General features: G+C 38.2%; 1 protein-coding gene across 2 annotated transcripts in view; it reads left to right on the top strand.

Moving 5' to 3' along the window:
* LOC149166477 (uncharacterized) overlaps window positions 1-13,838 on the top strand; it is a 277,345-nt gene that overhangs the window by 243,168 nt on the left and 20,339 nt on the right. Inside the window, exons 7-9 of one of the 2 annotated variants that reach the window (XM_089432628.1) lie at window positions 11,943-11,988; window positions 12,233-12,376; window positions 12,648-12,743. In XM_089432628.1, coding sequence (XP_089288754.1) covers window positions 11,943-11,988; window positions 12,233-12,327 — 141 coding nt within the window. In that variant the 3' untranslated portion in view covers window positions 12,328-12,376; window positions 12,648-12,743. Of the gene's footprint in view, window positions 1-11,942; window positions 11,989-12,232; window positions 12,377-12,647; window positions 12,777-13,838 lie in introns of those variants that run through there. The other variant, XM_089432627.1, reaches the window with a different exon arrangement.

The raw sequence follows: 13,838 nt of genomic DNA, 5'->3' as shown, positions 1-13,838 counted from the left end.
ATGTGTTCTCCATGGCGATTGTAGCAGGATTGATGTGTTCTCCTGTGATGCCTGGATTGATGTGTTCTTCATGGCGGCCTAGATTGATGTGTTCTCCATGGCGATTGTAGCAGGATTGATGTGTTCTCCTGTGAGGACAAGATTGATTAGTTCTCTGTCGAGGCATCCTACCCATGTAGTCTGGGACTCATGGGAAGTACCTCTCATCTGATCAATGAGCAAGTAAATGAAGTTAGGGACCATAGTAGTACCGATGGACGCATCGTTGTATCTATCGTACTCCCTACGCTAGGATGACCTCCATTGCTCTGGGATCAATGATATTGGTCTGGGACCAGTGGTAGGCGTTGTACCATTCTATGACGCTGACTTAGGTTGGTTGACACTGGTCTGGGACCAGTGGTACACTCTTTGAGACTGCGATACTGGTCTGGGACCAGTGGTAGGAGTGGTACCTACTATGAAGCTGACTTCGGGTCGGTTGAGACTGGTCTGGGACCAATGGTACACACTCTAAGACTGCTTTGAGTCAGTGGAGGATGATACTGGTATGGGACCAGTGGAGTTGTACCATACTATGACGCTGACTTTGGGTTGGTTGAGACTGGTCTGGGACCAGTGGTACACTCTCTGAGATTGCGATACTGGTCTGGGACCAGTGGTAGGAGTGGTACCTACTATGAAGCTGACTTTGGGTTGGTTGAGACTAGTCTGGGACCAGTGGTACGCACTCTGAGACTGACTTTGAGTCAGTGGAGGATGATACTGGTCTGGGACGAAGTGGAGTTGTACCCTACTATGATGCTGACTTTGGGTTGGTTGAGACTGGTCTGGGACCAGTGGTACATACTCTGAGACTGAATTTGAGTCAGTATGATACATCCTCGATCATTTCTTCTTCTTCATAATTCGGACAAAAGAAGAGCAGAACAGAATAATGCAAGAGCAGAGCAGAATAGAGCAGATCAATACAGATCAGTACAGGGCAGAACAAGACAAAGCAGAACATGCAGAATAGAGCAGAGCAGGGCAAGGGTCAGGCTGTACAGGGCAGTGCATTTGATGGATGAATAGTAGCGACCGACAGACAGATTGCAGATGAAGTTCTCCCTAGTTGAGAGGGAGTGTTAAAATTGGCAACTAGGGCCAAACTTCATGTGGGTCATCTTATTCATGGCTGATAATATTTTTATTAGATTCCTCTCGTCAAGAGGTGTAGGATTGATATAAAGATCATCCGATTCCGATAAGTATTCATGGAGATATGAATTTATTTTGATTATGGAATTATTATCAAGCCGACCTACAACTCATGTAGGCTTAGAAGCCCAACAGTTGCATTTATTCAAACACCAACGTTGTGTATAAATACAAGAGGACGTTTCCTCATTTGGACTCACTCATCTCATCACATCTCTCTCTCTCTCTCTCTACTGCGCAGAAAAGGGTCTCTCCCTCACACATGTGAAGCCGGAAGCTGCCGAAACTGAAGCTGCAACTACAGAAGTAAATATTGACCTGCGTGGACTAGAAGATCTCCTCATCTGAATTGCACTGTAGGTTCATCTGAACCTCCTCTGAAAGCCACAACTTTTGGTGGTGGAATCAAGTCAATCCGACGAACGGTTTGCAAGATATTGACTGCTCTAGTTTGAAGCCGGAAGCTGCCGAAACTGAAGCTGCAACTGCAGAAGTAAAGATTGACCTGCGTGGACTAGAAGATCTCCTCATCTGAATTGCGATGTAGGTTCATTTGAACCTCCTCTGAAAGCCGCAACTTTTGGTGGTGGAATCAAGTCAATCCGACGGACGGTTTGCAAGATATCGACTGCTCTAGTTTGAAGCCGGAAGCTGCCGAAACTGAAGCTGCAACTGCCGAAGTAAAGTTTGACCTGCGTGGACTAGAAGATCTCCTCATCTGAACTGCGCTGTAGGTTCATCTGAACCTCCTCTGGAAGCCACAACTTTTGGTGGTGGAATTAAGCCGATCCGACGGTTGGTTTGTGAGATATCGTTTGCCCTAGTTTGATGATGAAGCCGCTAATGCTGATGCTGCTGATCTAGGGTTTGCTACTACTGATATAAATCAGATTTATTGTACTATTTCTCTCTGCTAAATTATTGAAGATAAAAGAAGATTTGATCAAAGGGTTTCCCCACACATTGTGGGGTTTGCCCTTGGCTAGCCGCCACATCTTGTGTCTCTTGTCTTGGCTTGTTTTCTGTCGATTGTCTAATGTTCTATGTGCACTTTACTTTATGTACATGTGATTGCTAATATGTGGAATATAATAAGAAAAGAAGTAAACTGTTATAAGCATAGAACATACCATAACTTAACAGTTACCGATCCGACTCTTCTTATGAGAAATTCTTCAGATTGAGAATGACCAAGTACCATTAGGAATACCTCCCTAGTTAAGAGGGAGAGTTGGAAAGTAAATAGGTTCGTTCTTCATAATGACATGTGTAATTGTGATTTTATGTAAATGATGTAAAGAAGACAAATAAAATTATTATTGTAATGCTTGCCATGGGTTTCATGAGCAAGGAATTTTATTTTAGTGATGGCTCCCATTGTGAGCCTTTAGGATTTGCCATCTAGTCATAAAAGACAAAATTGAGTCTATGTCATGTAAGAAGGACCCTTCTTGGGTATGTTACATTTTGTATGAGTCATTAAATCAGTATGTAATCTCTCCAGGACCAAGCACAAAATAGTTCTAAGTCGGCTACAAAATGGAGTAAATAATCTACTCTAAGAGATATATTGGCTCAACTCTCTCATGTTGGCTAATTTACAGAGGCAAACCGCTTTAAATATTTAGGTCAACCTAAGTTCAGAGGAGAAAATTTCAGAGATTTTCAGTCAAGGAACAGTCTTGGCTTTTGTGTATATGGGCCAACAATTGTTGCTTGTTATGAAGGTTGTGACATAATGTTATTGTACTATATTAATATGAATCCAAAGGCCCCCAATCCAACTCCATAAGTCACAACTCAAAACAATCTTTCATAAGTATAAAACCATAAGCCTTAAGAATAATGGTAGCCCCCAACAAGAAAAACACCAATTGAATGGGTTGATAGAATGGTATGTATTATAAAGGGAAGGTCGATCTTGAGGAATTCCAACTTCATGGTAGAGAAGTCCTGTATTTGTTGTAAATGTGGTAGATGTTGAAGAATCTAGGGTAATTAGATATAATAGGATTCTTCTAGACTTGATAACAATTTGTGAAGCACTTTTTCAATTTTCTTGTTAGCTTGATCTGCTTCTCTTATTATTAGTGTATGTGTGTTTACTTCATCAAACTGCTACCAAAACATAAGAAATAAGAACACAAGATATTGGCTCTCTGCCAGGGCAAAACCTCTCTCTCTTAGAGAGGAAAACCCTTTCGTTACTTTCTCTTATTGAAACTTCTTATTGATCAATGCCAAACCCTAGAGCCTTGACAAGAAGATCCTCCAAGCACAAGTCAAGCCCTTTCAAGATCACTTCCTCTTGCAACACTTCGTCCTCCCTCTTCCGGCACTTCGTCTTCCTCCTTCTAGCAGTTTGTTCTTCTTCTTCCGACAACTGTAGAAACCCTAGATGGTATGCCCTAGAGTGATCCTTGTCCTTTTTCTTCCTTCGCTTGAGATGGAGCCTTTCTAACTTAAGAAAGATGAACTTGTCACCTCCCAACCGAGCCTTCTTTTCTTCACGAAGATTGTAGACTGAGAGCAACAGTAATACAACCCTAACTCTTTGAACATGTGAGGGGATACCTTCACAAAAACTATGTTAGATTCCTTCTTCTTCCTTCACTTATGTAGCCTTCTTTCTCGCTTGAATGAGAGGCCTTATAGGTAGTCTTTTCTAGCCCAAACAATTCTCCTTTATGACTGCAATAGGAGAGCTTGATATGACAGCAAAATAGCCTTCTTGCCTTCGCACGTGTCATTGCAGTTAGTCCTAGAACAGTTCCCAAAAACTCGCTTTACTTCCTTCCTTCTTTGCTGCACTTGGAGACCTCTTTTCTTGACTTCTTCGTACCCTTTACTCATCCTCTTTCTTGTTGATTTTAGAGATGATATGATCATACTTAGAGGAGGTTGAATGGCTCCTGATATAGGAGTCTGTCTCCTTCTTTTAGGCTGACTTGAGGCCGACATGAAGACTTGAAGCCGACTTGCTCTATATAATTCAGATTGCTTCTTTTGATGGTGCCAATGCTTGGAGGAGGCTTATGACTTTGCTTGGAGGTCTTCTTATGAATATAATACATATTATTACATAGTGTAACAAGCCCATAAGGGTCTTTAATAAATATATTGACTCTTTGACTTCCTAGAAGCACTTAAATATGTGCTTGACCTAATCAATGAATAAGAAACTCATTGTTATAAATAACAAAAATAATATTTCTTTTTCTTTACAATTACAAAGGTCAAAATTATATAAATGAATATTGAACCTAGTTACACTTCTTCAACACTCCCTCTTAACTAGGGAGGTATTCGTAAATCATTACAAGGTGTTTGGTAATATTTCAATCTTGAAGAATTCACATAAGAGAAACCAGATTGGCAATCCATTTGTTGTAGCATCATAGTAACCAACATTGTTCATAGCAAGGCCTTGACTAACATCTCTATCTCTCATAAGATCAGAGCACAATGTTGGCGAGACCAATGACTTATAGACAATGTTCCACCAAGGTTCCGGGACGAGGGGGCAAGGCTGTGAGGATACGCGGGAGTGGCCTATGCAAAAGCTCCCCACCAATTTTTAGGAAATGTGGGGGGATGTCAGGGTCTTAAAAACTTATAAATATAAAATATAATTTATACATTGAGTCCACTATGACAATTGGGTTTGAATTGAAAAGCTGCAAAGCATGATCATTGATATGAATATTATTATCTAATATCATATAAATTTAAAATTCTAATTTATAATCATACATCATACATTATGATTAAAGTTTAAACATATTGATGTTCCACTTCCTACCATGAACATTGAATACTGAACAGTGAATATTGACATAAAATTATAAAAGTCAAGTCTAATACATCATACATTAAGAGTCAAAATTTTATAGAATTATAAAAGACTAAAGTCAAGTCTGATACATCAAGAGTCAAAATTTTATAGAGTTGGAATAACATAAGAACATCAACATATCAAAAGATAAGTGAGCAAGCGGACCAGCAAGCTGAATGACGACAGACCAGTACGTTGAATGGCGACAGGGGAGGAGTGTTGCTCAGCGGGTTTGACGTCTTGCAAATGGAGTGAGGGGCCAAGGCGAATAATGAATTAAATTTATAGAAAAACGAATTGAAACCCTAAAGTATTAAAACTAATGTTAAATTTTAATTATATACAAAATTTTATTTAAAAAAATCAGGCCCCTCGACCCCCCACGACCCCCTAAACAATGTCAGGTAAATCGAAGAGGAATTGTAGCCACTATAGTATCTGTGAAAGTCTTTGTAACCATAGCACTCTAAATAACCTAGAGTGGAAAAAAAATGTTCAGAGAACAACAGTCTAGTTATGCTCTTGGTATTGTTGTGTAGCAATTGGATGAAATCAGTTGCAGGAATTTATAAATACTATTGTATACAATTAGAAAAAGAAAGAAAATGATAGGGTAAAGAAGCATCTTACTTGTGGAGGAGTTGAATCGTTGGCATTCCCTTTTGATTGTGCTTCGCAAAGAGGAACGTAAAGTAAGGTAAAACTTTAGGGAAAATTGTTAACAATAAATGTAATGTCAAAAAAATGTAATCTCTGTGTTTGCCTTTAAAAAAATCCCTACATGAAAGCTTTGTTAACAACTCATTCGGTGTCGAATAACATATTCTAGCGGGGAAGTTATGACAAATACCTCTGTGTTCGAAGAAGGGTAGCGGAATGTTCCAAAACCCTTGGCCCATCTAGAAATATAATCCTTTATATGGAGTGAAGTAGTAAACATAAGTGAATTTATCAACGTGAGCGACTCGAAAACCGACAAAAAGGAAAAAACAAAGGAAATTGCATTGGGAAAATGGTTAAAGGAATTTCAATTGTGTACTAACTTAAAAAATCTTTCATCAATCCATGATCTAATAACCTCCTAAAAACACATAAGAAGAATACACATGTTGAGACCAATTCTACATCATTATCCATACATTAATACAGCCACAACCTTTTCATGTATGATCATAAGTATCACATAATATTCCATATGATAGGTAGGATTTAATAATCCTTTCATCCTTATTGAGTTGGACGTGTCTTTATGTTTGTTAGGTAAGTGTTCACCATAATCTTCCATTGGTTCAATGCATTAAAGACACTCTTGATAAATAAAGTATATATATGATCTGAATTTGCATTTGTGTCTCATTCCTCAATCATGTAGACATTACCAAATTGTCATCATCCACATAAAGGAGTGACAATCCAACAAAATACATGGGTACCTAACTATTGCAACTAGTGCCCCACTAAGATCTCCTTCAAGTAAATGGTTCATACATATTCTCAATTAACTCCACCTAAATGTATATCAAACTTCAGGTTTTGGCCTATCACACCCCCTAGAGTTTACAACCAACAGAATCCACTCATAGAGAATTCAACTGACACATGACCCATACTCTATCAGTGGTTGTGCACTATATTAAACAAGTTATCCAAATCATCAAGGGCACATGGACACGACCCCTCACGACCCCCTTTTCGGAAACGACCCCTCAGGACAAGGAAACGACCCCTTCTCGTCCCCAAGTTCCCGGAGCGCGGGGGAGCTAGGAAACTAGACCCCTGGGGGGGGGCGAGTCCCCGTGGAACACTGCTTATAGACACTTTAGTCATTGTCTCTCAAGGTACATACCCACCCGGGTGTTCAATGAGTATGACCTTCTAGGAATATTCTTGTCTTGGGTTCCCAACCCTCAAAGAATATCGGTCCTCTTGCCTACTCTTGTCTTAGATGCCCTACACATCCTCAAAGAGTATCAGATGCCAGATGATTACCCAATCCTCCCATTCTTTTTTCCCAAGTGAAGACAATAATGTTGTGTCTATCTCTTCCTCTTAATTGAGGAAGACATGCCCAAGTTTCCTTTGACAAGGAACTTGTCCAAGCTCCTTTGTAATTGGGAACTTGTTATAACTCCCTCTTAGCTAGGGACTTGTCCATTTATCAACAACTTCTTCTTTGTGGGTCCTTTCGTTGCTTGATCTCCTTCTTTCCTTTGATGTCATGAAGTCTTTATTTGAACTTCTTCTTGGTAGGTCACAGGCCATTGATCACTTTCCTTCCTGGCTTGTCATGTCACTGCTCCTTCGTGGAAAGTGGCCTTCTTGATGTATGTTTGGTTCTTTCATCATCTGGTCCTTTGTCATCTGTGTATGCTTCAAAATACTTATCACATAGATGCTTAGTTGTACTTTCTTGTTCCCATTCTTCGATTTAGTAGCCCTTCATGACTTCATCTTGACATTGCTTCAACATCAAATGGTGCTTTTGCTAGATGGCTTCTTCATCATGAGATATTTGTAGAGTTGAATCAATTATTTGCACCTTACTATCTCCAAGGCCTTCATAGGTGTCAAGGGTCCTTTGATCTTTTTCTTCCTTTGTCAGAGTTGTCATGCCTTCTTTCGGGACATGTCTTTAATGGATCTTGTCAGATAGTGATTCTTTGTGACTATGGTGTTCTTCACATTCTTGTTCTCTTTCCTCATTTGCTTCTTCTTGGATGATTAATCAACCAACCGATACTCCTTATGGGAGCACTTCTTTATGTTGACCTTCATTGCATTGTAGTAGATGCCTTTGAGCATGTCATTGGTGAAAGAGATCCTTTATACTTTATCATGCCATAGAACTATTCCCATGACTCAATAATATATATATGATGACATGACTTAACTTTGATGCATACATACCTCATCTTGATTCTTCTTTGATCATCTTGGCTTCATTTGATAGTTCTTTTTGAATGGTGTAGCCTTTCTTGCTTCATCTTTTCTTGCATGCATATCATCCTTTCTTGAATCCCATGAATGGGACTCCCAATGAGACCTCTGCTCTTATTTATCAACCTTCTTTTGAAGATTCTATTAGAGGATCTTGAAGACCCTTAACCTCAAATGTTTCTTCCTTTGATGATGGAGGCCTTCAAAGAATTTTAATCATGATCAATTATTCTTTCATTGTGGATGAGGTCCTATAATAGGTATGCTCCTTCTATATGAATATCTTGAGCTATATCTACACCATGCTCCTATATTCTAGAAGATATCTTTAACCACACAATCTATTCTATTTCTATATGCTCCTATAGTACTCAAAACTTTGAAAGAAGACTTTTAGTAAAGAGGTTGACTTAGTCATAGTAGAGATCTGGAGGATCTTCCTTTTTCTACTTTTTGTCTTCTTCTTTGACTTCTTGAGTTACACGAGCTTCTTCCCTTTTTCTCTTGTTGTTGTTGTCCTTCTTAAGTTTAGGACAATCCCATTTGTAGTGTCCATATTCTTGGCATCCAAAGCATTGGACTTTGGACATGTCTCTATTGTTTGTTTTTCGTGGACCAAATTTTCCCAATTTTCCCTTTCTCTTGTCCATGGTAGCAAATGCTTGCTCCTTTGATCCTGCATCATCTTTTTCTTTGAGTCTAGTTTCCTCTATCTTGCATGGAGACCATAGTTCACTTAGTGGGGTAGCTTCCTTCTTGGCATATATGCTTGATGCGAAGTTGCCCCAACCCTCAGGTAGAGCATTGAGTACTACAGTTGTCATTTTTTTGTCAGACATGACTTCTCCTTACTCTTGAAGTTGATCCCTCATCTTAGAGATCTTCATGAACTAGGGAGCTATTCCTTCCTTTGATATCTTCATCTTGTACAAATAATTTCGTAGAGATATCACTTCTTCAGCTGTGCTTACCGAGAATAACTCTATTAGCTTGTCACTGATTTCTTTTGATGTTTCAAATTTGGAGACATAAGGAATGAGAGAGTCCTTGATAAATTCTATTAGAATCCCTTGAGCTCTTGTCTCATCCTTATTGTACTTGGCTAATGCTTGAGTTTGTTCCTTAGCGGGGATAGTGATATTCACTTTGATGTGATTTAGAAGTTCATTCTCTTTGAGAAGTAAATCGTTTTTTTTTTTTTTCATGCAAGGAAGTTATTGGCCCCAACCAATTTGTTGCTTTCCTTGCAAAAAGACATTGATGTATATTCAGAAGGGGACATATACTTACTTGATAGAGTTTGAGATGTAGTGGACTTGCTTTCTTCTTGAAGACTTGATGGCTTGCCTTCCTTCAATCTTGATGTTCTTCAAGTTGTTTTCTCCAAATGGACTTGCTTGATGATGAGATTTGCTTGATGACTTGTAGCTTGATGTAGGTCCCTCTTTGATTTGCTCTTCTTGTAGGTGCCTTTATATAAGGCTTTTCTTCTTGTTTTGTAGTCTTCCTTGATGAATAGTAGATAGTAGACCTTCTTGTCCTTGATGTGATTGAGACTTCTTGGCTTGATGCTTCAACCTTGTAGATGTTCTTGAGATGTCCTTAGATGAGTCACCTTATGAGTGTTCTTGAGATACCCTTTCCTTGATGTGTCACCTTAGCTTTGATACCATGTTGAAGAATCTAGGGCAATTAGATATAATAGGACTCTTCTAGACTTGATAACAATTTGTGAAGCACTTTTTCAATTTTCTTGTTAGCTTGATCTTCTTCTCTTATTATTAGTGTATGTGTGTTTACTTCATCAAATTGCTACCAAAACATAAGAAACAAGAACACAAGATATTGGCTCTCTACAAGGGCAAAACCTGTCTCTCTTAAAGAGGAAAACCCTTTCATAAATTTCTCTTACTGATCAATGCCAAACCCTAGACCCTTGACAAGAAGATCCTCCAAGCTCAAGTCAGGCCCTTTCAAGATCACTTCCTCTTGAAACACTTCGTCCTCCCTCTTCCGCCACTTTGTCTTCCTCCTTTTGACACTTTGTTCTTCTTCTTCCAGCGACTGTAGAAACCCTAGATGGTATGCCCTAGAGTGATCCTTGTCCTTTTTCTTCCTTCCCTTGAGATGGAGCCTTTCTACCTTAAGAAGATGAACTTGTCACCTCCCAACCGGGCCTTCTTTGCTTCACAAAGATTGCAGACATAGAGCAGCAGTAATACAATCCTAATCCTTCGCACGTGAGAGGGGATACCTTCACAAAAACTATGTTAAATTCCTTCTTCTTCCTTCGCTTGTGTAGCCTTCTTTCTCGCTTGAATGAGAGGCCTTATAGGCAGTCTTTTCTAGCCCAAACACTTCTCCTTTATGACTGCAATAGGAGAGCTTGATATGAAAGCAGAACAGCCTTCTTGCCTTCGCACGTGTGACTGCAATTAGCCCTACAACAGTTCCCAAAAAATCACTTTACTTCCTTCCTTCTTTGCTGCACTTGGAGACGTCTTGACTTCTTCGTACACTTTACTCGTCCTCTTTCTCACTGATTTCAGAGATGATATGATCATACTTTGAGGAGGTCCAATGGCTCCTTATATCAGAGTCTGTCTCCTTCTTTTAGGCCGACTTGAGGCCGACAAGAAGACTTGAAGCCGACTTGCTCCATATAATTCAGATTGCTTCTTTTGCTCTATATAATTCAGATTGCTTCTTTTGATGGTGCCAATGCTTGGAGTAGGCTTATGACTTTGCTTGGAGGTCTTCTTATGAATCTAATACATATTATTACATAGTGTAACAAGCCCATAAGGGTCTTTAATAAATATATTGACTCTTTGACTTCCTAGAAGCACTTAAATATGTGATTGACCTAATCAATGAGCAAGAAACTCATTGTTATAAATAACAAAAATAATATTTCTTTTTCTTTACAACTACAAAGATCAAAATTATATTTATGAAGACCGAAGCTAGCTACATTTTCTTCAACAGTAAACTGGTTAGATTGTTATTAGTAGGTTGATTGGCGTTATATAGTAGGTTCCTTTATTGGTGCTATTGGTGTTATCTATGTTATCCAAACTTCAAAGTGTTTGACATTCCCTTAGCACCTTTCGAGGTTTTAAGATTTGGTTCAAGTATCGACATAAAATTCAATTTGTGAAACACGAGACATTATTGTTTGTACTTTTCTTCAAGTTAGCTTATGGAAATATGAAAAATGATTGTTTAGGCTACAAATTAGTCCTTAATATTTATACTAAGTTGCACGAAACGGGGAAACGCGGAAGCGAAACGAAACGGGAAGCGAAACGAAACGCGACCTCCCCAAATTTTGGAAACGGGGAAACGCGAATATATATAATAATATATATATATATATAAATATTAAAAATATTTAAAAATTATTATTATATATATGTGCAATCATAAAGCATGAATGATACATTTACTTACATAAACATTTAAACATTAAGATTAAATTTACATCACATTTACTACCTGGAAACCCTACCTGGAAACCCTAAAAAAAATTAAAAACAAATTAAAAAAAAATAAAAATAAAAAACAAGTGTTTTTTTGGGGAAACGTGGCACGTACGGCCTGGAAACGCGTTTCCGGCCGTACGGCCAAGTTTCCGTTTCGGGAAACGTGGCCGTACGGCCGGAAACGCGTTTCCAGGCCGTACGGTACGGGGAAACGAGTTTCGTTTCGTTTCCGCTGGGGAAACGGACCCCCTGCCCACGTTTCCTGCAACTTAGTATTTATACTATACTAGTGACTAATTTAATTTTAAATACCTTAAATATGGAGATTTCATTTAGTCGTCAAGAATACAGACTCACAAAATGATTGTAGTGTGGTGAATTTAGTTCTACACTCAGAAGCACTTTCAATCCCAACCCATCTTGTTTTTCAAATCCTTTGTTACAACTCACCAGCTCTCTTTACACTCATTTGATTGGATATGCAGGCCACAGGCACATGGCATGCATTGATTCACAAACTGCGAGATCATTGTAAGATGAACTAATCAAGGAATATATTTTTGATTGTGCCTACATCAACACATAAACTGCAATATCTGTTGAAACTGAGCTAGTTAAGGAATATTTTTGAGTTTGCATGCATCTTTGGAACTGACCTAGTTCTGGTATATATTCTTTAGGTTGATAGTTAATTCCAGAAATTTGATAAATACCATTTGTTTGAAGCAGCTTTGGTATTTTCAATTTTGTATTCTAATAATCAGGGCATCCACAGACTCTTCACGTTGTAAACCTTGGAGATTCTGGATTTATTGTCATTCGAGAAGGATCTGTTATTGCAAAGTCATCTCCAATGACGCATGGATTTAATTTTCCTTATCAGATTGAGAGAGGAGATGATCCATCATTGCTATTGGAGGTAGGACTCAAGTCGTTGAAATTACCCATCTCTCTGGTGATTTGTACTTTTTAGGCATAAAATCCAGAACAATGTTTACTAATTCAGGGTTTGATAAACTTGTCTCTTTCTGAACTTATTCTTCATTTCTTTTCTGGTATTCAAGTAGGCTCTCCTAAATTTCCTGCTTTTGATTGCTTATGAGGGAAAATTTTCTGAAGATTTACCTTGATAAGATTGACTTTGTCAGTCGCTGAAAATAAAATCACCACTGAAATCATGTTGGTTGCAGAGCTACGACATTGCCCTGAATGATGGAGATGTAATTGTTACAGCTACAGATGGCCTTTTTGATAACTTATATGACCACGAGATAGCTTCTGTTATACATAATTCTTTGCAATCAGGTTTGGGACCTAAGGTATGCTGCTTATTATTGATTCTGGAAGTTCACCAATTTCAGTTTATTGTCAAATAAATATCATATGCGTAATTTCAAAAGATTCAAGGATGAGGCAATACTTTTTCATGGTTTGCAGAGCAAGCTAATTAGTTGATCTATCCTCAGTATTTTATCTTTCCCTTGTTGCAGTCTTTGGAGTGGAGAAAGTACTAGAAAACAACCTGTTCTAGTTTGCCCTAGCATTAGTTTTAGTTGTTATTCATAATGTATATTTTAGTTATGGGGAACAAGAACTTATCAAAATGAATAGTTATCCACTACCAGTGTTTCTTTGGAAAGATATTTGGATCTATCTTGTCAAGAGTCATTCATTGAATATGTTTGCATCTCCCCAATTGATTTTACTAGGTTATTTGGTTAGTTGTTGGTTCTATCTACATATTTTGTGCTTTTGGTAATGCCTTGGTAGTTATTTGAAATGTATGCAGAAAATGAGATTATGTGATGTATGAGTTTGTGGAGTTCCTTGAATCCAAATAAAATGATGTTAAGCTTTTGATTTCTCCAATCTCAAATTCAAATACACTGAGAATCTTTGAATTAATTTGTCATCAGATTTGATTGTGGATTATCAAGTTGGTTTTGCATCAGAATTCCTCAGCTTATGTAGTAAGTTCAAGGTCTTCTTTCTTGGAGGGGATTCAGTTTTGTTGAACAAATGATGGCACATATCTTTTGAGTTCACTTCACTTTCATAATTTCATTGCTTGATATTATACCATTATAATTTTTGAACAGATTTTTGACAGAGCAGAGTATTGAGAGATTGGCGTGCCATTCTTAGCGAGTGTTAATTAGAGAAATGAGATGAAACAATAGTAATGTCTAGTTAAGACTGAAGAAAGGTCATTGGGACTGAAGAATACAATCTACATATAAAGAAAAATAACAAGTGCTTGGCACATCTCCAAGAAAGTCTTAAATCTAAGCAACGACAATGCAGGAATATAATCAAATGGAGGAGCTGAAGTGTTTGACCAATGAAGGAAACCCTGGACAATGTATAAGAGATTTGATATC

The sequence above is a fragment of the Pinus tabuliformis genome, chromosome 5_1 (assembly GCF_031772625.1).
Source record: "Pinus tabuliformis cultivar Carrire ecotype Pingquan chromosome 5_1, CPIR1, whole genome shotgun sequence".
NCBI lineage: Eukaryota > Viridiplantae > Streptophyta > Pinopsida > Pinales > Pinaceae > Pinus > Pinus tabuliformis.
This window is presented reverse-complemented; position numbering and strand designations above follow the sequence as displayed.